This window comes from Thunnus thynnus, chromosome 24 (genome assembly GCF_963924715.1).
Source record: "Thunnus thynnus chromosome 24, fThuThy2.1, whole genome shotgun sequence".
NCBI classification, from domain to species: Eukaryota; Metazoa; Chordata; class Actinopteri; order Scombriformes; family Scombridae; genus Thunnus; species Thunnus thynnus.
In genome coordinates, this window is record NC_089540.1 from 17,706,640 (window position 1) to 17,733,643 (window position 27,004).

At 38.6% G+C, this 27,004-nt stretch overlaps 2 protein-coding genes across 3 annotated transcripts in view; one reads left to right on the forward strand and one right to left on the reverse strand.

Annotated features, from left to right (window-relative positions):
- Positions 1 to 6,305, forward strand: part of LOC137177370 (uncharacterized) — a 173,001-nt gene extending 166,696 nt beyond the window's left edge. For both annotated transcript variants that reach the window (XM_067583639.1, XM_067583638.1), the window contains exons 9-14: positions 59 to 307; positions 466 to 723; positions 1,496 to 1,798; positions 1,894 to 2,163; positions 3,714 to 3,797; positions 3,916 to 6,305. In XM_067583639.1, the coding sequence (XP_067439740.1) occupies positions 59 to 307; positions 466 to 723; positions 1,496 to 1,798; positions 1,894 to 2,163; positions 3,714 to 3,797; positions 3,916 to 3,982 (1,231 nt within the window). In that variant the 3' untranslated portion in view covers positions 3,983 to 6,305. The remainder of the gene's footprint in view (positions 1 to 58; positions 308 to 465; positions 724 to 1,495; positions 1,799 to 1,893; positions 2,164 to 3,713; positions 3,798 to 3,915) is intronic.
- Positions 6,306 to 13,816: 7,511 nt separating this feature from the next.
- sh3bp4a (SH3-domain binding protein 4a) overlaps positions 13,817 to 27,004 on the reverse strand; it is a 28,422-nt gene continuing 15,234 nt past the window's right edge. Inside the window, exons 4-5 of the mRNA XM_067583643.1 lie at positions 17,131 to 17,319; positions 13,817 to 17,039 (exon numbers count right to left, since the gene is read on the reverse strand). Of these exons, the coding sequence (XP_067439744.1) occupies positions 16,815 to 17,039; positions 17,131 to 17,319 (414 nt within the window). The 3' untranslated portion in view covers positions 13,817 to 16,814. The remainder of the gene's footprint in view (positions 17,040 to 17,130; positions 17,320 to 27,004) is intronic.

The following is a 27,004-nucleotide window of genomic DNA, read 5'->3' on the forward strand; positions in this document are numbered from 1 at the left end:
AATGTCTAATGTATTAATACTTACCTTTTCTAAAACATATTCATTATGAAATGTGCAGACTGACTGAAGAGAGTTTCCAGCAGCTACTGGCCCTCCTCCATGAAATCCAGGATGAGGACTTGACCTGTTCCTTCTTCAGTAAGGTTGGTGGAGACCTGACCTCCTGCTGTCTGAACTGGGAGGTTCTTCAGTATCTGCTTCAGCAGTCGTCAGCTCAGACCATCACTGTGAACCTGAGGAAGAACTGCTTCTTACAGGAGAGAATCACACGTCTGCTTCCCTTTCTGGACAGGATTGTATTCAAAAGGTTGTCAAATTGTTTTTCCCCTTTTGTTGGACACAGATATAAAGTTGTTTTCCATTTAATAATTTGTATATGTTCTGTTATGCCTTCTGTTTCATCATCAGTTTGTTCATTGTTTGACCAGACAGAGTGTCATTGGTAAATACACTGTATGCTTTCAGGCCCAGTCCCAGCTTTGTGTTGACTGCCATCAGAGAGATCTATGAAGCTCAAACCTGTCACATGATACCCAGTTTACTGAGGTCATTGGATCATGTGATCAGCCTGACCTGCAGAGAGCTGGACTTGGTGGACTGTGCTGCTCTGCTCTTCATCCTTCAACACAGTGACAGAGTTAAAGTAAACCTGCAGTGGACCTCCATACCAACAGAGGAAATAGAGTCCATCCTCTTTACACTGGACAAAGTCTCTCAACTCAGGTCAGACATTAGTGCTCATTTCTTAACGCTGTAGCTGTATCAGCACTCTCTAACACACAGGATATCATTTATCCATCACTGATAGCGTACTGGGAGAGCACCTTAGATGTTAGATGATACAGATGAGATAGATTACATACCTCCTATGATTGATGTATTAGACTCAGGGTGTCTTCAGAGGGCTCTGCTGTAAGCTCTAGCATCCAAAATCTGCCTTCAGTCTCTTATTGAACACTTTGCAGTACTGTTGGTTTGGTCTTTACTTAATTCATTACACAGCAGTGTAAGATCACAGCTATCAACCATATTTATTTCAGTGATGTGGTGGCAATAATGCTTCGCTGATTTGCCTAAATACTCCAACAAATGAATCATTTAAAGTATCTTTGGGAGACCCCGAGATACTCGCAGTACACTGCTTTGTTTTGGGCAACGTCTCATTCCCTGTAGACTAATCCAGGTTGTAACCAAAAGTAAGCCTTTTCTTACTTGTAAACCTGCTCAATAACACTTTAGAGTATTTATTGGGACTGTTTTGTATGTTATGATTAATTAATGGTATTGAAAGAGAATTCTTTGTTTTTCATCACTCTATCAGTTATGATAACACTGTACTCTTTAATACCCTCTATCTTTTAAATGGATATTATTTGTGTGGAATATTTGTGAGTCTGCTAGTCATATTGGTATCTGAACAATGAAGTGATATGATTGTATTATTTGTGTATAATTTGTTAACTTTCTTACATTTCTGAATCAATTCTACTACCAGTGTTGACAGGAAGCTGTTGCTGAGGTTCATCCACTGCTGTGCTGCCTCTGATGCCCAGCAGGGGGCAGCATCAGGCCTGCTCAGGACTCTACAGCACAGGCTGGATCTGTCCTGCTCCTCCTGTATGGAGCTGACAGAGAAGGATCAGACTGAGCCTCTGAGTCTGACCTTTGTTGACTGCAGGGCCGTCTCCACCATCCTGAGACACAGCAGCCGCGACACACAGCTGGACCTGAGAGACTGTGAGGTGGAAGACAGCAGTCTGGACCTGCTGTTTCCTGTCCTAGACAGAGTCCGTCTCGGGTAGGGAAGAATAACCTAAACCAGAGAAGAAACTTGTTCACAGTAATGTTTCTGCATGGTAACAGTCTGCTCTTTGCTCTGTTCGTCCTGTTCAGAGCCAGTAAAGCTGTCCTCCTCCAGCTGGTGTCACTGGTTCCTGGGAGCAGTGAGAGGGACACAGTGAGACGGGGAGAGTCCCTGTGTAGAGCCCTGGGTGGAGAGCTGGACCTCAGTCACACCACACTGAATCAGAGTGCCTGTGAAGGTTTGGCCCAGATGCTGGACTTCTCTGACAGGCTGACAGAGCTGGACCTCAGTCACTGTCAGCTCACTGACCAGCTGCTGCTCACACTCATCACACATCTGCATAAAGTCCAAGTCCTGGAGTGAGTGTCAGACTGTACAGATACATGTGTTCATGTCACAAAAATGTATATAATGCTGTGTCAGCTCTAGTCTAGTCAGTGGCGGAGGTAGTAACTCACAAAAACATATTGCTGACCACAACAGGCAGGTGGAGTTGGTGTGAGATTCAAAACAGACAATAAGTTTAATGAGCTGAGAGGATCACAAGACAGCTTTTCTGAAGAAAAATGTTCCTTCTTAAGGAGGCAGAAAGAGACAGTACCCCTGCTGACAGCTTACAGCACCCCAAGTTTATTATAGAGTTCCCCAAATACACTTTCAAGGGGAGATTATGTTGAATTTAGATTTCAGGAGAGACTGAAGTTGCTGTCAGTGTGTATATGAGAAGACAATTATATCTGTACAGTTAGAGGTTTGGTTTAGTTTAATTCTATCATAAAGCAACCGACACATAACACACCTTTCCACATATTCACAAAGAAAACAATCAAATAAAAGCCCAACACACAGAAACACAAAACCAACAAAATAAATCAAACTATAAACAGTATATAAAACTATTAAAGTGTTAAACATAAAACTGAAGAGTGATGACAGAGGATAAAAACACTAAAAGTTCAAATAAATCATTTCCATAGTGGTCCTGCTGACACACATCATGACAACAAAGACTGCTGCGCCCCGTTTACATTACTGACTGAAGGTGCTGACAGATTTAATTATAGTAGCTACTCATTATACTAATTGTACATATTTACTAAAATAGTAAATACATTCACCATCTCTCCTCTTATCATTTATTTAAAGAAAATGTTTTTACACCTGTTGTTTACAGAACTTTGTACTACAGTAAACATATTGTACTTTTATAATACTGTCTTTACCTAATAATAGAATAGTTTACATTTAGTTATCTGGGTAAATAAACATGCACACAACTAGTTTGCCATTACTGTGAGTACCATGAGAAGAGCAACAATCTGGCTGCAGATAATCTGTATTCACAGCAGAATTTATTCAGATTCTGGAATAAATCTGGAGGAAATGAAGTGTGATGATTTACTTGAAGTAAAAAATATCCTGAGATCTTTGGAGTTCATGATGCATCCTGAGGATGATCACTATACTCCAAATTATCTGACTGTTTAAACTTGGAATGGATGTTGAACAGCTCAGCGCTGTGAATTACAGTGTTAGATCATGCAGTAGTGTCAGAAAACTTCAATAATTAATGAAGATACTCAGCTGTGCGATCAAAATGACCGACTGACAGCGTGCACATACCTGCTACTGTATGAAGACGAGAGGTTTTTCACTGACTGAACAAAAGATATAATCAGGTGGATTTTAGTTTTTATGATCACAGTTTTAGAGGTGTGTGTCTCTTTGTGTTGGTCTGAGCAGACAGAAATGCAAGTCAACATAATCCATTGACAAAGAGAACTTTAGTGTTTCTGCAGTGACGCCCTGACATTTACCTGTACTGCCTATATCAGCCACTGGCTCCATGTTATATAATAATGTACCTTTTGTCCTCACTTTTTCTTTTTTGTTTGTGTGCATGTTACAGTCTGAGTCACAATAAGATCACAGATGCTGCGACACACAGGTTACTCCAGCTGGTCTCCATCAACCCTTCCATTGAAGCTGTACGGTGAGCAAACATTAATTAGTGCACCATTATTCAGAGAAATAATTCATAATCACTCAATCATTCATATTATTGTTGGCTGTATGAGTGACATTTACTCTCTGCTTTGGTATTTTTCTAGACTCTTCAACAACAACATTGTGGACAGAACTCCCTTTAAGAAAGACAAGCGGTTTGAAATATGGTGAACCAGTGATCAGTGTGGTGGTAACGTGGTGATCAGGGAATAATTGTCTTCTTGTGATCATTGGATGAAAACATGCAAGATGCTGATACAGTATGATAATCATGTATTATCAGTTGACATCAGGAATCTGACTAAATTCCTATATTACTGTGGTCCAAGTACAAATACTGTCTTCAGTAGTTTACAATATAGTGACTTTAGGTTTGACATGATGATCTCTGCCAGAAATTTTTTTTTAGATCTAGTTTTTCAAATGTAATGATTAAGGGAACAGTTTATACGGAGGCCAGGAGCAGCCAGCAATATGAGATTATGACTCATTACCTGTCTCTGAGATTAACTAAGTTTTGCAAGACTGTGACTGAGTGTAACTCCTTCACCTCATGTATTGACCCTGTACCTACAGCATTTTTAAGCAGGAGTTTGACAGTGTTTCAAGTCATGTCCTGAACATTATAAATACATCATCTCAAACAGGCATCTTTCTAGATGCCTTCAAAACAGCTGTTGTTAAACCCTTATTAAAGAAACCCAACCCAGATGGTAATGCACTGATCAGCTATAGACTGATAGCCAATGTTCCATTCATTAGTAAGATACTTGAAAAGATAGTTTGCAAATAAACTCCTTTCTTAAAGAAAACAATATCCTGTTTTCTTACTATAAAATAAGGTCTCAATTCTCATCTTCTTAGACCTAAGTGTAGCGTTTGTTACGATTGACAATGATTTCCTAATCAATCGTCTGGAAAAGTGGGTTGGTCTTCCTGACTTCTGTGTTAATCTGGTTCAAAATTTACATCAAAGGAAGAAAGTTTTATGTCAGTCTTGGAGATCATGTGTCTGTGGAACACGGCAACTGCTTTGAGATTCCACAAAGGAGCTGCCGTGGTTCATTATTATTCTCACTGTACATGCTGCCACTTGGTGACATCATCAGAGAGCACAATGTATGTTTCCATAGTTATGTGGATGACACACAGCTGTACATCTCTGCTCAACCAAATGATGCTCCAGCTATAAACTCCATTACTAGCTGTCTTCTGACAATAAGTAAATGGATGAGCAAAAAGTTAAATGAGGACAAAGCTGAAATCCTACTAGTTGGCCCCAAAACACAAAGAGAAATGCTGTTTAATAATCTGGGGAAATTAATCCCCTGGATAAAATCTGAGGTTACAAGTCTTGGCATTATTTGATTGAGATCTAAACTTCAGGTCCCATAATAACAAGGTGACAAAAACATAATTTTTCCAGCTCAGAAACATAGCTAAAGTACGACCATTTATAAATCAAAAGATGCAGAAAAACTTATTCATGCCTTCATTTCAAGCCAACTTGATTACTATAATGCACTTTTTACTCACCTCCCAAAAAAAGCCTCTGAGACTTCAGCTCATTCAAAACTCTACAGTGTGACTATCAACCAGAACCAAGAGAACACATTAGTCCAGTTTTAGCTGCTCTGCACTGGCTTCCTGTGACATTTAGGATCTACTTTAAGGTCCTCCTCCTTATATACAAAGCCCTTGATGGGCTAGGACCAAGCTACATTGCTAATTCCCTTCTTAACTATCTTCCTTCAAGAACACTGCGATCATCTGCTGCTGGTTTATTGGATATTCCCAGCAACACCTGAAAGAAAATGGGGGATGCAGCCTTTGTCAATTACATCCCAAAACTATGGAACACACTACCGATAGATATCAGGGAAGCCAGCTCGCTGAATATTTTTAAAAGAACGCAAAAAACTTATCTCTTCACTTTAGCCTTTAACTAGCTTTTCTCTCAGTCTGCTTCACACATATGCACTACTACACTTCTTTTAAAATGTTGTATTTTATATGTACTTGATTTTATACATTCTATGTAATCTGTGTTTTAACTTTGTTTTTTTTTATTACTATTATTATTATTCAGTATGAATTCTATTTTATGTGTCAGTGGGTTTTTATATCCCACCTTATATTACATGTTCTATGTATTTTTAGTTTCACTTTATCTGTTTTGTCTTATTTTTTTCTATTGTCTCACCTGTTAAATATGTCAGTTGCTCTCTATTGTAATTTGAATATAGATTTGATATAAACCAATGTATTTATTGCTCTTTCTCTAAATAAGAAACTGTTGTGATCACATGTTGCAGGTCAATTCATCTTGATTGTTGTTTTGGACATTTGCAGGGTACACATTTAATTTAAATCTGTTTTGGGGGAAAAACATTTTAAAAAGGTACCTTAAATGTCTTGCATCCTGGTTTGTTGTGTTACTTTTCAGTACATGGCCCTGGAAAAGAGATATCATAATATAAAAGTGTATTATTTATATAGACTGTTACATGGTTTTATCACAGTATAAAAAGGGTTTCACAGGGTTGCATTACAAAGAAAACAATAAAATTAGGCTTACATGCATTTATGCAACAATTATGGAGTATTTGACAAGAATTAGAAGCACTTTTCTTCAAGTTTTCATACTGATCAGTTGAATGGAAACTAAAGCTTTTCTGGAAGAAAGGAAAAAAAAAATTCAGAAATGTAAAATTCTCGAGCACACTTTAAAAGCCTTAATGTATTATACATGATTTATATTAAACAAGCATGAAGATTAATAAAAAAAGAACTACCACTAGATGGCAGCACAACATTTCACAACAGGATGAGATTCTCTGCTACTCACATGAAACTAAACAGCAGCAGAGTGGAGAGTTTAGTGAAGTATAATTTTAAAATCAATTACTTGGAGGGAAGCTACAGCAACATCACTGACCTTTAATGACCTGACATGTCCAGGCTCTACCCACACAGGTGTTACCTGTTTTAGCTGATTAGTTCAGGACTGTGTGGGCGTTACAGACAGTTTCTTGACTGTCCTTTATCACTGAGTGCATTAACATTAAGCAAATTCTACCTTTAATGAATTCTGCTTCAGCCAGAGTAAGTGAAAACACCTCTATGGATATGCAGCGTCTTTAAAGGAAACACAAAGAGGGAATGTGATGCTAAAAAGACTGTAAATGTGTCAGATATCCACTTGATATGACTAACTCAGACTGCTGAAGCCTCATATAAGCTTCACAGAGACTTTTAAATGCATTTTTGCACAAAATGACTGTGTGGACACAATGTGGATTTTGGGCCCATCACTTAAATTGAAAGCACATTTGAAAGGATCTTTTAATAGCCAGTATGAACAGGAGGAATGATTACAGTGAGGAAAACCTCTTTCACTGTTCATATGGACACCTGACTGCTGTTTTAAGACACACTTTGAAAGTTGTGAACCTATCCTTTAAGATGGAAAAGTTAAAGTCGGCACACTACTACACAACAACAACACAACCTGAGTCATCAAGAACACACTAATTGTTCTCGCTGCCCTCCTCCTCCATTGATTTCCCTTCTAATGAGTATGTGTGAGATCAATGAAATGAATTATAAACAGGGCGTGGCTGCTGGTCACCACACACATACACACACACACATGTTTACCTAGGTCACTTTTGAGGAAATTACATACACTTACATTAATTTCCTGGAGACTTACCATAACCATAACCACTACTTGCCCAAACCTAACCGTGATCCTAACCTTAACCACTGACCCAAAAATACAAGCCATCCCAGTTAGCTGGTGTTAAGTCTGGTGAGTGTCCCTGAAAGTAGGCTAAGTCATGCCCACACACACACACACACACAAACAACCTGACTTTGTAAGACCACAACTCACTCTAATTGCACTTTTCTGTCTCTCTCTCCCTTCCCACACAGTCTCCTCATCCATAAAACACGAGCCTCCCTTGCTGATTTACCTCTAATTTATTCCATCGTCGTCTGTCCCTCAGGTAACAGACGACGAGTAGCAGCCAGATGTTTAGAAAGGTTAAAAGTACAAATAGAATTTTTAAAAAAAACATGCTTCTTTATAAGCAAAAATGGGAACAGCTGCCATGAAATGTGGTTTATAACAGAGCAGAGCTGTTAGTCAAGCTTCAACGGACATTTCTGCATCAGAAGTACAGAGAACATTTAGAAACGTCCAGTCACCTCACTTAAAATTCAGTTTCTGTGAGGTTGAGCTTTGTACTTTCTTTTTAATGTGCCCTTCATTCATTTTCTCCACTAAACTTTTATTTCTTTATTAAATTTGCAGCAATTAATCACTGCAAACTTATTTTTTCATTTAATGTATTCCCCTTTAATTGATTGTATATACTTTAATATGTTGTTAAATGTTCTTTTAATGATATCTTTGCCCTACTTAAAGCAATGCTGCAAATAACGATTATTTTCATTATTGCTTAATGTGTTCATTATTTTCTTGATTAATCGATCAGTTATTTGGAAATAGTGAAAAATGTCAATCACTGTTTCCCAAAGTGTTACAACCCCTCCCTTTCTGCCTGCAGTGGTTTGATTGGCCATTTTCTGCAGGAGCGGGCAGTCAAGGTGTGTCGTTAAGGTAATGCAGTGACACCTGGATAGGCCTCCACCAAGGCTATAAATACCAGTCTGATCTCATTGTCTCCTTCTCTCTCAGGCTACACATCACACTTTCCCCATATTATTAATTATGATCTTCCTTTGTGCCCCAATCATGTGTGTAGATTTGGGTCTGGATGGTAGCGCCATGTCTCTACCAATATGTTTTACCGATCTATGATACAAAAAAATGATACAAGTAGAAGTTATTGAGATGATTTAAATTTAGGTTTGAGCATCACTGTGTCTCTGTCATGAAACTCTTGAGTTGCATCGCCCAAATCAAACAAACTGAAAGAAGCACAGACTCTCAGGGGAGGTTTGAAGATGTCTTACAGCAGATAGATGGTTTAAACAGAGTGGCACATTACCTTTCTTGTAATATTTATTGAGAGAAAGGGGATGGTTAAAAAGACCCGTGGAATGTATGAAACTAAAATTGCAAATGTGAACAATTAGCAATTTAGCAAATGTAGGCTGCAGTGAATCAGGTTTGTGTATATACAAGAGATATTTATTCCTTATAGGAGCTGATCTCTGAGAAATGATTTGTTCCTTTTTCAGAAGCATCTTTTTTATCACCAGTTTCAACATAAAACTTCCTGAAATTAACAAACTACAATGGGAATATTGTGCAGATAATTCCACAATGAATTGATCGTGTGATAACAGCAGGGAGTGTATTTGAAATGTTCACCTTTTGGAATGATGAAGAGGAGCATTAGACTCCATTCATGACTCTGTTTATCGGCCTAAAAGGGAAATAAAAACAGCAGCTTTGTTTTTTAACTTGACAGTCAAATCAAGTCAATTTTGTTTATATAGTACCAAATCAAAACAGAAGTTATGTCAGGGGACTTTTCACATAGAGCAGGTCTAGAATGTATTCTTTACAATATTATTTACATACACCCAACATTACCCCATGAGCAAGCACTTGGTGACAGCAACAAGGAAAAAACTCCCCTTTAACGGAAAGAAACCTCAAGCAGAAAAGGGCTCTAGATGGGAGGCCATCTGCCTTGACTGGTTGGGTTGAGAGAGAAAGAGAGAGGGAGGGAGGGGGAGGGGGAGGGGGGGGGGGGGGGAGAGCATAGCACAATGCAATAGACAGAATTAGTAACATGCATTAATGGTACATGAATGCATACAGATGGAGAGTAGGAGGAGGAGAGGAGCTCAGTGCTTCATGGGAAGTCCCCTGGCAGTCTAGGCCTATAGCAGCATAACTTGAGGCTGGTCCAAGGCGAGCCTGGGTGGCTCTTACTACAAGCTTTATCAAAAAGGAAAGTTTTAAGCCTAATATTAAACGTAGAGAGCGTGTCTCTGATGATGGTTCCACAGGAAAGGGGGCTGATAGCTGCCTCCCATTCTACTTTTGGAGACTCTAGGAACTATGAGCAATAGGGTATATAATAGGGTACTATGAAATCCTTAAGATGTGATGGTGCCTGACCATTAAGGGCTTTGTAGGTGAGGAGAAAGATTTTAAATTCTATTCTGGATTTTACAGGAAGCCAATGCAGCAAAGCTATGATGGGAGAAATATATCTCTTTATCTAGTTTTTGTCAGTATACGTGCAGCTGCATTCTGGACCAGCTGGAGAGTCTTTATAGACTTGTTAGGGTAGCCTGATAATAAGGAATTGCAATAATCCAGCCTGGAAGTAACAAATTTTTCTGCATCTTTTTGAGACAAGATGTGCCTGACTTTTGCAATATTACGAAAGTGGAAAAAGGCAGTCCTTGAAATTTGTTTTATGTGGGAGGACATTTCTTGATCAAAGATATCTCCCAGATTCCTTACGGTGGTGCTGGAGGCCAGGGTAGTGCCATCTAGAGTAGCTATATCATTAGATAATGTGTTTCTAAGGTGTTTAGGGCCAAGCACAATAGCTTCAGTTTTGTCTGAGTTTAGTAGCAGAAAATTGCTGGTCATCCTGGTCTTTATGCTTGGAATTTGTTAACTAATTGGTTTCATGTGGCTTTATTTATCAATATAATTGGGTATAATTTGTATAACAATGTTTCCGAATAAAATTACCTTAAGGAAGCATATATAAGGTGAATAGTATTGGTCCAAGTACAGAACCTTGTGAAACTCTGTGTCAAACTTTTGTGTGCATTAACGATTCATCGTTAACTTGTACAAACTGAAATTGATCTGATAAATAAGACTTAAACAAGCGTAATGCAGCTCCTTAAATGCCAATTAAATGTTCCAGTCTCAAATGTGTCAAATGCAACACTAAGATCTAACAAGACAAGTACAGAGAGAAGTCGTTTGTCCAATGCAGTTAGGAGGTCATTTGTAACTTTCACCAGTGCTGTCTCTGTGCTCTGAAGTGCTCTAAATCCTGAATCCTGATCCTGAAAATCCTAATAATATACTATTGTTATGTAGAAAGTCACACAACTGATTGGCGACTGCCATCTCAAGGATCTTAGAGCACAAGGGAAGGTTAGATATAGGTCTATAGTTGGCTATAATGCCTTAATCAAGAGTAGGCTTTTTAAGAGGAGGTTTCATTACAGCTGCTTTAAAGGACTGTGGTACATAGCCTGTTACTAAAGACAGATTGATCATATCTACTAAAGAAGTGCTAACTAAGGGTAGGACTTCCTTAAGCAGCCTAGTTAGGATGGGGTCTAAGAGACAGGTTGATGGTTTAAATGAAGAAATTGTTGAAGTTAGAAATTGTTGATAAGGTTTTATTTTGTGAAACAGATTCAGGGAAACAAGTAATCATTCAGTTGTAGTTGTGATAATCACCATGACTGGAGGTTTCATGAGGCATCCGCATGACAACAGTAAAACATACCCCGTGGCTGAAAACGCTGAAGGAGCAAGACGTGAGGAAAAAAAAACAGATGGAGCTGTTATATTTTTGCTTTTTTTCCTCATCTTTCAAGGGCCCTTTACATTCTCCAGAGCCATGAGGTGAAACCAGCCTGGCCCGTTTCCACACAAAAACTCAGGCAGATGAAACAAACAGACGGCTCGAAGCCTTTTCATCTCACCACCTGTTTTGCATTTTCAAAAGCTGCTCCAAGCAGGCCAATTTGTCCCGAATTAATGAAGGGACAGAGCGGTGAGGAAAATTAGTTTTCCTCTCACATCTCTCTGCTCCTGTGATTTCCGTGGACAGAAAGATCGACTCTTACAGAACAATACCCGTGACCCCGTAATTATAGGAACAATTTTGTTTAACAACTTTGAGCTGTTAAATCTGCAGATCTAGATTCTAGATATATCCTCTAAATTTAGCTTTTCAAGTGTTATGTCAGGCAATAAGAAAACTCTGCTTAACGCCAGGTTAAGCTTTGAGAATTTGTATCTCTCTACAGTATGAATATTTCTTTCTGTGCAACAGGAGGTAAACATGAGTGGCTGCACACAGTTTGAAGCAAAAGTTTTATCAACTTATTTTTATCCCAAATAATGTGAAGTTGTAAATAAAAAGGTTTTTAAATGCAGACAGCCTCGGTCTACGAGATGTGTAATACATGGAAACATAGGGCATGTGCAGTACACTCACTATTTATTTTTATTGCAATCGTTGGCATACTGTTATTGACATGCACTGACATGCCTGCCTGGACTGTGATGATATTTATGATGGCTGCTACAGATGATCTCGGACTATTTTTCTTTATTGTTCATCTAAATATGATCTCTGCTGTGTCGTCAACTGCCTCTCAGAGGACATTAAAGTTTTCTAAGTCTAAGTGTTAGTCTCAGTTTCCAGTTGTATCCAGGAGACGAGCAGGAATGTTGAGGGTGAGTCAGCGAGAGGCAAAGGACGACTGTGTCAAGGTGCCCATGCGCTGAGGGAGAATAATTATCTGCTTTAATTAAGCACATTAAACTGTGTGTGTGTGTGTGTGTGTCTGTGTGTGTGTGTGTGTGGAGGATACAAGGATGGATTTGTGTGCATTCATGTGTGCATGCATTAGTACATGTGATCCTTTGTGCATTCATGTGTGATATTTGAATGTGTTTTCTCTGTGTGTGTGTGTGTGTGTGTGTGTGGGTTTGTCATAGGCTGCTTTTGGGGACAAATTTCGGACTAAAGACCAGTTAATTGGGGACGGCTTGTCCAATTGGAGACAAAAGCTCTGTCCCCAATTGGTAAAATGTTGATTTTTGGGTCAGTGGTTAAGGTTAGGGTAATGGTTCGGCAAGTAGTGGTTATGTTTAGGGTTAGGGTAAGTCTCCAGGAAATTAATGTAAGTCTATGTAACGTTCCCAAAAGTGACCTAGGACAATGTGTGTGTGTGTGTGTGTGTGTGTGTGTGTGTGTGTGTGTGTGTGTGTCTGTACGCTCCCATGCAGCTGAGAGAATTAGAGTTGGGACATGATTTGCAAATTGCTGGAGGAAGAATTGCTCAACCTTCAACTGCATCTCTACAGATTCTGTACTCTTAAATATATCATATCATCAAACATATCATGCACATTTCCAGCTCTATATTTATGTCCTGGGGCTTTACTGGAATATCTTTGCATGACTTATAGTTAAAAAAACTCCTGATTTATCTTATACCGGCCCTTTATTCAGCCCCTCAATTCACCCTCTGTCTGAAACAGGCTGTTTTAGCTCGTCTCTTCAAGGCCTCCCTCCTGATGAGCCCACTCTGTTCTGATTGGGGATAGACTAAATGCTTACCCAGTATGCCTTCCATCAAGACCCACCCCTACTCTTCCTATGATTGGCAGATATTTTTACGATATTTTTACCCTAACCCTAACCATCTCACTCCCCTTGCCTAAACCTAACCAATCAGCCCTCGGGTGTCTTCATCGGACCGCAAATAAGCATGTCCGACAAGGGCATTTAGTCTCTCCCATTCTGATTGGTTAGCTTCACGAAGCTTCCTCTGGCTCCGGAGGCTACATAAACAAACTATAGTAGCAGGATTTCACTTCTTTTTCTCCTTCTTTGCTCCAAATGTCAACCTCTCAAATACATCCATACATGTTCAAGCCCGAATCATCCGACATAATAAGAGTATAAAAACAACAGAAAATCACAAAAAGTATATTATGTCCCCTTTAAAGGAAATGTGTGTTTGCTGTCTTACCCAGAGTAAAACGATTGCCATTTTCATCTCTATGCATCCAGTAAAAAGATGACGAGTTTAGCCTAGCTTAGCACAAAGTCTGAAAGCAAACCTCCATCACAAGATGAAAATATACACCGTCTAACATCTCTAACATGTTCTAAATTGCATGCTTCATCTTGTTAGTTTGACACATATGGAAAAACACAATTTGAAATTTTTGTTTAACTAAGTAGATGTATGTGAGGAGACATGGAAAAGCCAAAAAACATAATGGAATATATATATATATATATTTTTAAATATTCAGCTTTATTCATACCTTCTGAACAGAAACACTGTCACAGGTGATATGGTGAAGTTATTTAAGTGTCAATACGTAATCGGCATTCGGTACAAATATATAAACTCCTCCCTCACTTTCCATTCAGATCATACTTCAGACAGATGCAGGATCACTGCAACAGTCACAAAACATATAGAAAAGAAACAAGAAAATACACAGAAGACTGAAATGAAGTGTAGAAGTTTAACTCAAATCAATAAAAGCATCACAGATGATTGATTATACTTGCTGAGATCACAAAATCAAAGACAAAAAGCTTGAAAAACACAAATCAAAGACAAAAGGCTGCTTTAAAAACAAATTTAACAACAACAAGACTATTTGAGATGCTAGTTCTTTGAAAAACGTTATAAATTGCTGGCCTGATGTCTCTTTCATGAAAATACTGAACCTCCTCATATGGTAAAATATATGACATGAAAATAATAATACCTATGCTGCATTCTTGAGTTGTAAGAAAGTTAGAAAAAATGGAAATTTATAGGAAAAATGTGAGATTTTTCAATCACAGGTTTGTCTAATTTGAACATTTTACATTTTATTGTTGTCAAAATGCATTTAAGGTCTTTCTTCATCACTACATAATCTCTGAGCCATCAAATACATTGTGTTAACAGTTGCAAAACTGGAAGTTGTATTTGTGGTTTGCAAGAAATCTATGCTAACTAGCTTACCAGCATTGTCAAATATTGACGCAGTGTTAACTTTTGTTCGGGGAACTGTATTTTATTGTTGGGCTGAAAAAATCTCAGCTGTCCACACTTTTCAGTTATAGCTGAACGGCTGGAAATACACAGATTTTATCATTTTATAATATAGTAATTTCTAACTTTCCATTTGCGACAGACTGCAGCATTGTTCCACCAGCTGAAATATTATAAAAATTAACCTCACACAGATGAATATCAAACCCAAGAATACACAACAATAACACTGTTGATAATACATCATCTGTATTGTTCTGCAAGTATAAAAAAATAGAAGAATATCTTGCATAAACAGATATATCTTTACTGCATGGACTGCGCTGAGTCACATGTAACGTTAGCATTGGGCTAACTGCTTTTGGCAAGCAATGTTCTTGATGTATGAACCACTTTTAATTAGATGTGATTGGAAAATGTTTTTGAAACATCTGCTTTGCCTTGTTTTGTAGAAAATGTGAGTGGGAGACAGTCAAAGGATTTCCCTCCATTTCTGAACTGCCCGTCAGAAATGGAGGGAAAATGTGTTTCTGTTGAAAACTTGGCTTGGCAAACAAATGACTGTAAGCATGAAGATGCCGAGTAGAGTCAGTTCTGTATGGAGAGGGGGGAGGGGGGTCAAAACAACTTTTAAAGATGGTGGAAAGGTTCACAGTATGTGTGGTTATTTACTGCAGTGGTTGAGGTCTCTGATGTTGTCCTGAGGGAGAGGGAAAACAATTGGAGTGGGTTTTTTTTTTAAAAAGAAGAAAAGTTCCAAAAAAAGGTTGAAGAGAGACTGTAGTTGGGTTTCCATCCATTTGTTTTTATTCACATTTTAAGTGTGTACATAAAAAACCTGAGTGGAAACACTAGAAATTAAAAAAAGGCTAAATATCTCAAAAAATGTTTTAAACATGTTTGAGATAGAAAAGGTGGTGTACTGATTAAAGCAAAATATGATGGAAAGTGCCATGTAAACAGACTTCGTGAATAAATGATGACATACATGAAGCAAGAAAACATTAGATCTGTGTGGAGTGATGAGGAGACTGTAACGCTCCTCACATTAGTACATAAAACAAACAGAAATGTCATATTTCCATCACGCTTTCCATGGTTTGAGCTTTGACTGCCGCTCTTTTAATGATGTCATATCGTTGTGTCCTCTTCTTTTGCAATGGTTTAATCTGTTAATCTCCATGAATCAACTCCTAATATTCACGATTTTCATGAATGATAGTGGATGGAAACATGCATTAATTCGCTTTTTCTTTTGCCAATTTTCTGGAAATTCGGTTAATATTTGCGTTACATTTGGATGGAAACCTGGCTTGTAACAAGTATGACAGATACAGGATAGCAAAGGATAAACAAAGACCAAATGAAAAGACAGAAAGCTAGGGTAGATGTCAAAAGCATCTAAGATAAGCAGATAAGTGATAAAGAGAAATGGCGAGGCAGAAAGAAAGAAAGCAGGACAAACCTTATGGTGTGTTCAGACCGCAAAGCCAATTTGCATCATTCTCACGAGTCTGACCGCTGAATCGTTTGTGTTTATTCACACCAAAAAGCCAATGTACCAATAGTACGTTCGTATGTTCAGTTCAGCTTCAAACTGAACTCACCAGAAACTCCGGCTCTTTCTATTTTCCACTCCAGTCTCTCTCCTTTCCCCTCTTGTCTCTTGTTTATAAAGCTGATCCCTGGCATTCGTGCAAATTTGACACAAACATTGCAAAATTTTCAACTCGCACAAACGCAAATTCGTGGCTACTCGCATCTTTTTGTTGACTTTATATGCAACCACACAGCCTCTAAAATTTGCTTCACGTTCTGTCTGAACACAGTTCGAGGTAGAGAGAACAATAAAAGAAGAAAGATAAGTGACAAAAGAAAACAACGGATAAAGAGGCAGATCTTCCAGTTTCACGTCGATTCATCCAATACCACAGATTGTCCATTGGTGGCAACTTTTCTGGTGCTTCACAAGAACTAGTTAGAGTGCTGCAACAGCACTAATCCAAGACTCCAAAGAAGAGACCAGAACATACTTACTGCACCTGAAGATCGAAGGCTAAGGAAAACCTAGAGATTCACCAGACTACCCAAAAACTGGATGGTTTAATCTCCAAAACAATGTGTACTTCATTGAACTGTCCTTGACAGTAAATATCCACCTGCTTCAACTGCACTCCACAGATGTCCTGAACTCCAGTAGCTTCCACCATGAGATGTTTTTTAGAGGGAGAGAAAATGTTCAGACGGCAAAATCTCCATATCCAGTGGGGCAGAAGGCAGCACTGCGGAGGGTGTCAAGGCAGTTGACGAGGATGAGTGTGCCGGTCAGGTGCTTCCACCTCTTGGTGATGGGGTTCCTCATCTTGTCCAGGCCGAGGTGGAGCTCCTGGATCACGTCACGGTAGCTGTCTCCAACGTGGGCCGCCCATGTCAGCAGGAAGTCATAGGCTGGCTTCCACATGGACTGAAGGGTGAAGAGAAAGAAGGGTTTGTTAGGAAAAACTTATATTGTCTTTGCTAGAACACTTTTATCGTTCTAATAATGCTAGTCTCACCTCGTTGTCCAGTAGGCCGCTCTTGTCACGGTGCGGAGCCTCGTAAGCCTCCATCTGCTGTCTGGACACTCGCGCCAGTTTCTCGGCGAGTTCCCTCCACCGGGATGCCACTTCCACTGCTGTGGTCAACAAGACAAAATCCAGGACCAACCTGGCAACCAGACCCTGGCAGTCCATCTTCAGCAATGCCTGAAAAGAGAGACAGTCAGTAAAAACTTGTAAATCGAGGCAATCTTTCTTCACCCAGTTTGTAAAATCTGTGTTTTTCTTTAAAGAATTTAATATGTGAACTTTATTTATTCATGTACAGGATTTCAAAAGTTTTGAATCAATCACCTGAAAGCAACACATATAGTGCACCAATTTTCAGCAGGATTGTCATATAAGCAAAGTTTGTATTTTTAAGAATGCTGTAGTTTGCAGTTATGAGTTGTAATTTATTGAACAAATAAATTGATTTACCAACAGTATGGGGCTGAAATTTGTACTTTTATGTTTTGGCTATGGAAGCACAGTTTTAAAAGGGTAAAGCAACTTAAATTCTACAAAATCTTTTCAGTGTGCTTTGGATATCTTGAACGAAATAAGACACTTCAATCTGTTATATCTCCAAAAGAGATGTCTTTGTGCATCTAAAATTTTGGATCTGACCTGTAACAGATCTGTGGAAAACCAACCAACATGCATCAAACAATTTTAAACAAAATCTTCAAGAACTACAGTACAGTCACATCAGGTCCACAACGGACTGGATTATACTGTGATCAGACCCAAAACAAAAGATTCAAACAGAGAACACCAACACTAGTAGGCCCACAATGCAACGCCAATTAACAAGCAATCACGGTTGAAAACAACAGCAGCAAATATACAAAAAATTAAGATTGACTAAAAATCGACTGAAAATATGATGATTATGAAAGACCACATGATCAGAGCTGAAGAGAATTCCTACGCTATCTTGTACCCAGAAGGACTGAATATAATTTGGACCTGGCCCCGCTCTGGTCCTAAATCAGGTCATGTTTACTATTAACCTCTTCCATTCCACCTATATTTTGGAGCAAAAACTAAGAAGACACACCCAAATAAAAATGTCTGTGGCGCCTGAGCCACATACTTTCCAGATAGAAAACCTCCCAAAGTTTGTTGTGATAGTGTCAGAAACACTTGAGTTCTGGGTCTTTAGTCTAAATAACTAGCTACCTGTGGTTTTGTCTATATTTACAGCAAAACTACATGAGAGGGAGAGAGGGACACTGGTTAATGAGGATAAGCGAGAAGACAGTAATTCTCCCAGTTTGGACTTCCTTTTCTAGTACATAATCCCGTTTTCTCGTCCGGTGGTTCCCAACCTTTTTTGCTTTAAAACAAACTAATATCTACAGTATGTTTGACCCTTCATCACAGGATTTATAGAACACTTTTCAATATACTCAAAGATGCTTTACATGGCAAATTAAATACCCATGATGATTACATTTTGTAGTAAAATTGAAGCAATTAGAGAGGTAGTTTGTAGAAGAAATGTTTTTCTGTTTATCTTACAACTACCTTATGGCAAACATAAATGATTAATATGCTATTTTTAAGGAATAAACAACTCTCCTTATGGTTGAGTCTGTGACTATGAATTCTTAACCCTTCTTGTAAGAAGTTGTGTCCCTCAGGCTCATGCCATAAATATGTTCTTACTCAGCTAACCCGGTCAAATAAGGGTTTAAAAATACTGAGCATTAATAAAAGCAGCTGACTGGAAAAAATGCTGCAGGCAAGATTTCTTTTTGTTTTGTTTTGTTTTGTTTTTTTTCTAGAAAAGAGGCACAACGGCCACAGAGGTGTTTTCCTTTTTAGTGAAACCAAAAAAAATGCAGTTTGTGCATATGCGTATGTCTGTCCAGAGATAAGATTTTGGTTGAGGGAAGCAGGGGTCTCAGCATCTTACATCTGTCCTTTGGAGATACCGTTCAGGTTCGATGCAGGGGAGGTTTTTCTTTGCTGCCACGTTCAGTAAGCCGCAAGCAAGGGTAGACACTGGAAAATGTGGGTTTTGAGTTTATAATGACCCAAACAAGCTGTAACAGTTGTGTAACACGCGTTTCTAGGAATCTTACTTGACGATATTTCAAATAAAACTCAAAATCATGCAAGAAAGACAAAGTGAGAAGTTGACAAATAAATATGAAGCATGAGACAAGCCTTCTGTACTGTTTAATTAATTAGTTTTGCCAGGTATCCCTGGTAGAGTCAAACTAAAATGTTGGTGCTGGAATCCAACAGAGCAAAAACAGGAGAGGAGTTAGTGTTGCATAAGGTGGTGGTTTAATGCCCTTTTCAAAGATATGGACTCAAACAACTGTGAATTGAACCTTGAAAATGTAGCTTAGGACTCAAAAATGAGGTTCAACTTTATGAAAATGAGTTCCTCTGAAAACAGAAAATCAAAGTTGTTTTCGAGACTGTCCTCCCAAGAAAAACGACACAGCAAATCATAATGTCAGACGCCTAACTCTAAGGAAGTAGTAACTTTAACCCACACCACATGTTTGTTTAACCTTAACAAAGTGATCATTTGAACCCAAACCATGATTTTTTTGCACTTTTTGTATATTCTGGGTCACTGTAGGAAAAGTCATAAAATTTTAGGCTATAAAAATTGAGTTGAGGGTGTTTTTACTGCTCTCAGTTGTAAAAAAAAACACATTGCATTGTGTGAAACACATAGCTTTGTAAATGAATTACTTCATTGTGTGCTGGTAATGTGGCAACATGATAAATTAACTGTCCAATCAGGGGCTGAACATGTACATTATGTGCAAACAGGCTCCTCTGTTCTCGTCATTCTTAGTCCCATCTGAACAGTTTCCACTCAGTGAACATTCAGCTTATTAATGGCTTCATCAGATCAGATCAGAGGTCAGTGTTGCGTGAAACTCTTCGTCATCGAGGATTTCAGAAAAGATTTGTCTTAATGGCCTTCAGACAAACATAACAGCCGAATCCATGATGTGATTCATCTCATCTCATCTGACTACTGATTAGTCACACACCCAAAAACAATCACAAGAATATAGGAAAGTACAACTCAAATTTACACAAACAAATTCATAATACGCTCTAATGTATGTCCAAAAATTCATAAAGCTACCTACACGGAGTTATTCAGTGTGAAAGAAGCAGCTTAGTAGATCATCAGAAAATGGATCAGCAGCTATTTTGATAATAGTTTCAGTCATTTTTCCAGCAAAAAAGCCAATATTTCACTGTCAAATGGGATTATTTGATGCTTTTTGGGGTTTTCAAATATGTTAACTCACTTTTTTCTGACATTTTAAAGAAAGATAAAGATATTCAGTTTACTGTCATGTATGACACCGAAAAGCTTCATATCCTCACATTTGAGAAGCTGCAACCAGCAAATATTTGGCATTTTTCTTAAAAAAATTTACATGGTAATGTGATTAAGTAGAAACATTGTTTGGGAATATGTGAATATACGCTACTAAAGCCTAATATCAGCTGACATGAAGGTGGATCCCACTTTATTTCCTGATCTTGAGGCTCTATCATTTCATAACTTACTGATTTTCTAAGTTATCACATCTGGTTTGTAAAATGTGTTTCAGGTTCTGTGTTTTTATTTAATTTATCAGAGACGTTGTATTTATGAAGATCACGTTGTAACCCCAAAAAAACGGAAAGTACAGAATAAATACATTTGTATTCATTCAGCTGTGGGGCCTCGACTTAATTTAATGGCGCTTGAGTGGTTTCTATTGATTCAGCCTCTCAAAGCGTCACACACACACACACTTTCAGAGTCTCCAGCCAGCAAAACACTCGTATCTGAATCACAAAGAACAAAATTTCATCCTGATTTCTCTCCGTCACTCAAATTCAGACTCATGATAAGCGACATTGTGTTTGGCACAATCACAGAAACACATCGTGTATTAAAAGCAAACAAACAAACAAACAAACAAAATATGCTGTAAAACTGCAAATTGTTGGATCAGTTTTGCAGGGGTCATATTTCAGAGAGGAACAATGAAAGAATAGAAGAATTGAACTAGACCAAACTGCTGACATGTAATCAAGGTAAAGTCCACCTTTTACAGCGCTGTTCCTTGAAAGTGGCTTCCATTGAAACCCACTGATCTGATCAAAACACCTGCAGCTAAGGGTGATATATTTTTCATCAATCAATTTCTTACCAGATTAATTATTAACATCCCTACGAATAGGACCGTAAATTCACAGTGTGATGACCCCCTCTGGGCAGACTCTTAGTCCTCTACCTGCAGGAGCCTGGTGGGCGGAGTTGCATCATCAGGAAGATTCAGCTCACCTGAACTGATCAGCTTCTATATAAGCTGGAGGCAGTCAGGCATTTGGCTTCTCCCCTCTGGCTTCCACCATGTTGGTTTTTAGTTGTGTTTAGTTTCATTTATCTTCTAGTTATATATAATAAATTCGTTTTAGTTACAACTCATGTGTGGTCTCCCCTCCTTTGTCCAGCCTTGAGCCGGGTTGTGACAACAGGAAGAGCCTCTAAAGAACTGTGTAATCTGATAATAATTAAAGGGAATATTTACACTGGTGGAGATTAACTGTGTACAATTTAATGAACAAAATACTGAACATTTTGCTGATGGTAATTGTTCTGTATGGCAGTGTATTACTGCCACCATGACGAAAAAAAATATACTTTCTTGTTCTAACGAGACGCTTTTCTTGTTTTAACAACATCCTTTTCATTATTACAAGATGTGTTCATGTTATCACTAAATGTCACAAAACTTTCTTGTCATTTCACAAAATGAACACATCTCATGAAAACCAATTTTCACTTTTTCTAGTTGTTGGCTACAATATCGTCTCTCAAGGCAAAATATGGAATTTTTTCTTGTTTTAATGACACGTAGAAGTTTCTTTTTATAACAACTTACCAACTTATCATGTTAAAACAAGAAAAGTTTCTTTTAATGGATTAATTTTGTGAAATAACCACAAAATGTTGACGATTTCTGTCTGTCACTCAAATTGAGACTTATGACGACAGCAATAGTATGTTGGGCACAATCACAGATTTACAATGACACTGCTGAAACACTGAAACAACAGAGTATTAAAAACATAAGTCCGGTAGAGAAGAAATGTCGACATACTGGTAAATAAAATAAATAAATAAATAAAAAGTTTTGTATATCTATTGATCAATATGACCGGATAACCTTGCGTTTTCTGTTTTATGCACAAATATGGACGCCAGCATCAAGCAATTTCCTTTGTAATTGATTTTTGGCTATGTTAATGAGCAATAATTGATTAATCATTAAATGCTCATAAATACAAAATGCATGTTTTCCTTCAGTCTTTAATCGAGGAGTAGTTGATATGGATATAACAGTTCTTTATGCAAAAACAGAATAATTTGGTATGAAGTAAAAATAAGAAAGTATCTCAGAACAACAGGAAAAATATCTTGTAATAACGTGAAAAGGATCGTATTGACACACAGGCATGGACGTGACTGTAAAAAGATCGACTGGGTTAATTTTACTGGACATAAAGTCAGAAATTTGATGATTATGAAACGAGATCTCAAGTCGTAAGTCTATTTTTCTCTGTTTAAAAGTGGATTTTCTGCAGATTTTTCAGTGTGTGTTTACAGTTTGTGCTTTCTGGTTTGACAGAATTATAATGTTGACATTATCAGGTAAGACAGGAAAAACGCTATAATGTCAAGGTCATGTTACTGCCAGTTATTAAAATGATCTATTTTTTATATTCTATCTTCTCATAATTTGTCCTTTTTATCTCTTATCTTCCTCTATTATAGACTGCAGGTCTGCAATAAAGTGAATTAACCTGAATAACCTACAACACTCAGGTCATATTCCTCAACTCAAACTGAGATGATGGATTATTTTGGTTTTGTAATCCCCTCCTTCCTCTTCTGTCTGCCTCTATCTCTCTCCGCCACCTGGCCGACGAGGGCTTTGGCCTTCTAACGTGATGACCTCCGTCTGCTGATTCAGGCTTCACACAAGTGTCAGTCTAAATATAGACGGGGTCAGTCCAAATACAAACACACACACACACACACACACGCATACTGGAAATGAGCATGATGTGTTCAAATGCAAATCAGGATCTCCGTGCAGCAGAGATGTGTCATTTAAGCCGGAAAGGATTAAAGCAGGAGACATGACAGGAATTAAGAAAGGGTTTGAGCTTCAAAAGAAAGGTCAGGAGGTGACTGGGGGGCAGATAGGTACAGTCCTTTAATCCTGTCAGCTCGGAAAAAAGCCTGCATTTGAATTTCGAGGGTGTTTTCACCCGGTGTCATCTCCCTCTGAGACATACGCAGAGTGTAAACACTGCACCACATGGGGGTCAAAGGTCAGTCTGTTGCTCAAGGACACTTTGTCAGCTGTTACAGTTCCAGCTGGAGTTACATTTCAGTCTCTTACTCTTATTCAGACCAACTTAAAACTTTTTTGGAGTCATTCAGAACAGTTTCTCTCGATTTTTTATGAATTCTGGATAATCCTGCTCTTAAAACTGGCAAAGAAATGCAATTTAACTTGACATATGACATATTGTGCTCCATGAAATGCCAGAAGGCTACGATGAACAAAAAATAAATGGATCTGCTCCCCTGTCTCCAGCCTGGTTGCTTGATGTTTCCACATTATTATAACAAACATTGCGTTCAAAAAGTAGAGAACCGTCTGCTACGTGAGAGACTACAAAGTGTCTGAAAAATATGAGATAGCGGCGACCTGCAGCCTGAGCCCCGAAGCAGACATACAGACGGAGCTGACAGCTGACCGGGTGGCTGTCAGCTAAATAAGATTCACCTCCAAAAGCTTCAACAGGAAGGAGGGAAGGAAGGAGGGGGAGAGGTGGAGCAGGGAGGCTGACAAAACTGACAGGTAGAAAAGAGAAAAAGAGGCAGTCAGACAGGGAAAGAAAGCAAAAAGGACAGAGAGAGCATTACGTATGGTGAGACAGATGCATTTACACCTTTTTAACATGTATCTCAGATTTCAATCAGTCTGGAATGCTTCTTGCATTTACACTATCTGATCCAATCCGAGGTCTGGTTAGGTTTAGGGAAAGATCCTGGTTTAGGTTAAACTGATCACTTTATTAAGCTTAGAGAAACATGCAATGTGGGTTAAAGTGAAGAAAAAGAGAGAATGGCTGTGATGGAGAAACAAAATGGAAGTTTTTTGCTAATTGTGATTTTAATTTCACACTTTAGTGGAAAAACAATCAGAAAAAATACTCAGAACATCATTTTTTTGGACAACTTTCTGTTGTTTTCAATCTCCATTTCCACGTGAATGTCTCCTTTCAAAACATCTCACGCAAAAAAAACCATCTTAATAAGTTTTGTATATTTAAAAATTTAAGTTTGCAAGCATGACTGCACTGAAGAAACATTTAGTGACTGATTTCTTCCCAAAAACAATAGTTTTCCAGCTTTCTTTTTCAACGAAAACAATTTAAGGTTTTGACTTTTCATTTGGATCAATCACCTCCGTCGAAGGAGACTTCTTAATTTGGAAAAACATCCTCTGTGTCTCTGTGCAGTTAGGACTCAACAGCTGCAGAGGATATCATGTTTTTCCTCGCACACGTTTCTAGTTTTCAGTCCATTAAACTTGCAGCAGCCCAGCTGTTAAATTTTCATCGCTTAATTAACGTCCTGATTTTTATTGGCTGTCACAGGGGATTGAAGCGACTGCACGTTTATAAAAAGTCTCATTTTTGAGCCACGGACTGCTGAGTTTTATGACTGAAGACTACAAGCAGGGGATTGATTACGTGTTAGCCCCGCCTCCCTGCATGCATCTATTATTTAAGGACACCCTCCTGGCCTTTCAGCCTCTCTCCTTTGCTCACAAGCTTTCTCATTTGTCCTCAGCCTTCGCAATTCGATCTGGGGCGATAAAAGATCTACCGGGGCGGTGTCAGATGCCCCCAGGCCCTCCCGCTCCGTCCAGATCAGTGCCTGCTCATATTTCACATGGGAACACCTGCCGGCTCACTCGGTGTTGAAGAGGGAGCTGTTCAAACCCTGAAGACAAAGCAGGAGTGCTTGTTCTGCTACAACACTTTCATTTTTAAGGTTTCAGACTAACATGCAGCTGAAAGATGTCTCTGCTTTGGAAGTCCTACATAACTTTTCCACTTTTGTAGAAGCTTATGTTTGAGATTTAAAGTGTAAATACTCGAAGCTATGCAAGAGCACAGCAGTTTTAGTCACATTTGGGTCTTTCAGTTAACAGCTTGTGGCCTTTCTAGTGTCAGTTGTGTATAATTTTGTCTCCACTTAACTTGACTTTTATTTAAAATCCTACAGATACAGGTATCAAGAGACATCAGGGGATAACCGTAACTTCACACCCACAAGCTGCATCTTTTGTATTTAACACATTTGGTAACAAGCAGGCAGGATTTACTGAGTGTTAGCGTAGCCTCAGTGACTGCACACAGCACTCCAGAAGTCCCGACCTCAGCTGCACGATTCACACACCCTCCAATCCTGAACTAAACTAGCGTCCGGTGACCCCTGAGTGTCGGCATACTTGTGTCACATTATCAAGTTGCAGCTAAGAACACACAACATGTGAATAAGATAACCACTGAATAACAATAACTCATTATGAAGTGACACTGTTGAGGAATAAACTTTTCAACTAATTCTAACAGATTCAGGAACAAAGATTCGGATTTGTTCTTAACTTTTGTCCAGAAGGTGTGTCTAACCTCTTTCTTCTCCACTTGTATCAGTTATCACATCCACACCCAGTTGGTCTGCTTTCTCACCTCTTTCTCTGTCATTAAAGACAATGAAGCTATGATACTTCCTCAAGACACTGCCCCCACCCTGCTCGCTCCCTGAATTCCTCGCCATGACACTTTCCAGTTTATACCCGTCATCAATGCCCTTCAGATGACAATGCTTCATCCTATCTTTTCCTAACATTTCTTTCCAGTAGACTTATTTGTATACTTACAGTAATTGGCATGGTCTTTGTTCCTAAGGTGCTCAGACTATTTATATGGTAACAAGCTGTGTCATTTTAATCCCTCTCTTTTTCCTTTTACTTCACACATTTCACAGTCGTGTGGATTTGTGTATTTTTGTCCAGAGAAAGCCACTTTAACAGAGCAAAGAATGAATTCTTTGTTTGCTAATCAAGGATTTTGTAGCGGGAGGTTTACAAGGATACAGTCCAGGTACTCAATGTTTTATTGAGTAACAATTATATAAGACAGGCTATATTTTTTCCTTTGAGCAGGAGATGCAGTAATTCAAGCCTGTTCGACTAACTGGAGATGCTCCTGCAGCTTGATGACAATTCGCTGCTCTCCGGGGGGGGAAATGTCGCAGGGGAAACACACATACACATACATACACCCACCAGAGTGGTTTATAGCAGGTGAAGTGCAGCAGCAAACTGAGCAGGGGACAACAAGTTTAAGATGTGTCGGGACATAAAATCCAGGAGAAAATCAGTCTAAGATGAAGCTCTCACAGTTAAATCTGTAAATCTGACAGAGCAATGCTGACAGATCTGCTACGGATGCTTCAGCATGGGAGGAAACCAAACCACACATCCAAATTAGAAATATATCAAAAAGAAAAAGCTCATTTCAGGAAGAAAAACAAGGGAGGACCAAGTCATATTACACTATGTCCAACAATAAAAGATAATGAATAGTGGGATAGAAAGCACACAACGCAATAAAAATTAAGATCCTCATCTATTAAACTCCAAAGCACTAAAGCGTACATTGATGGCCCCATCTTCAGAAGCTCAAAGATCAAAAATGATAAAAGTAAGTACAAAAC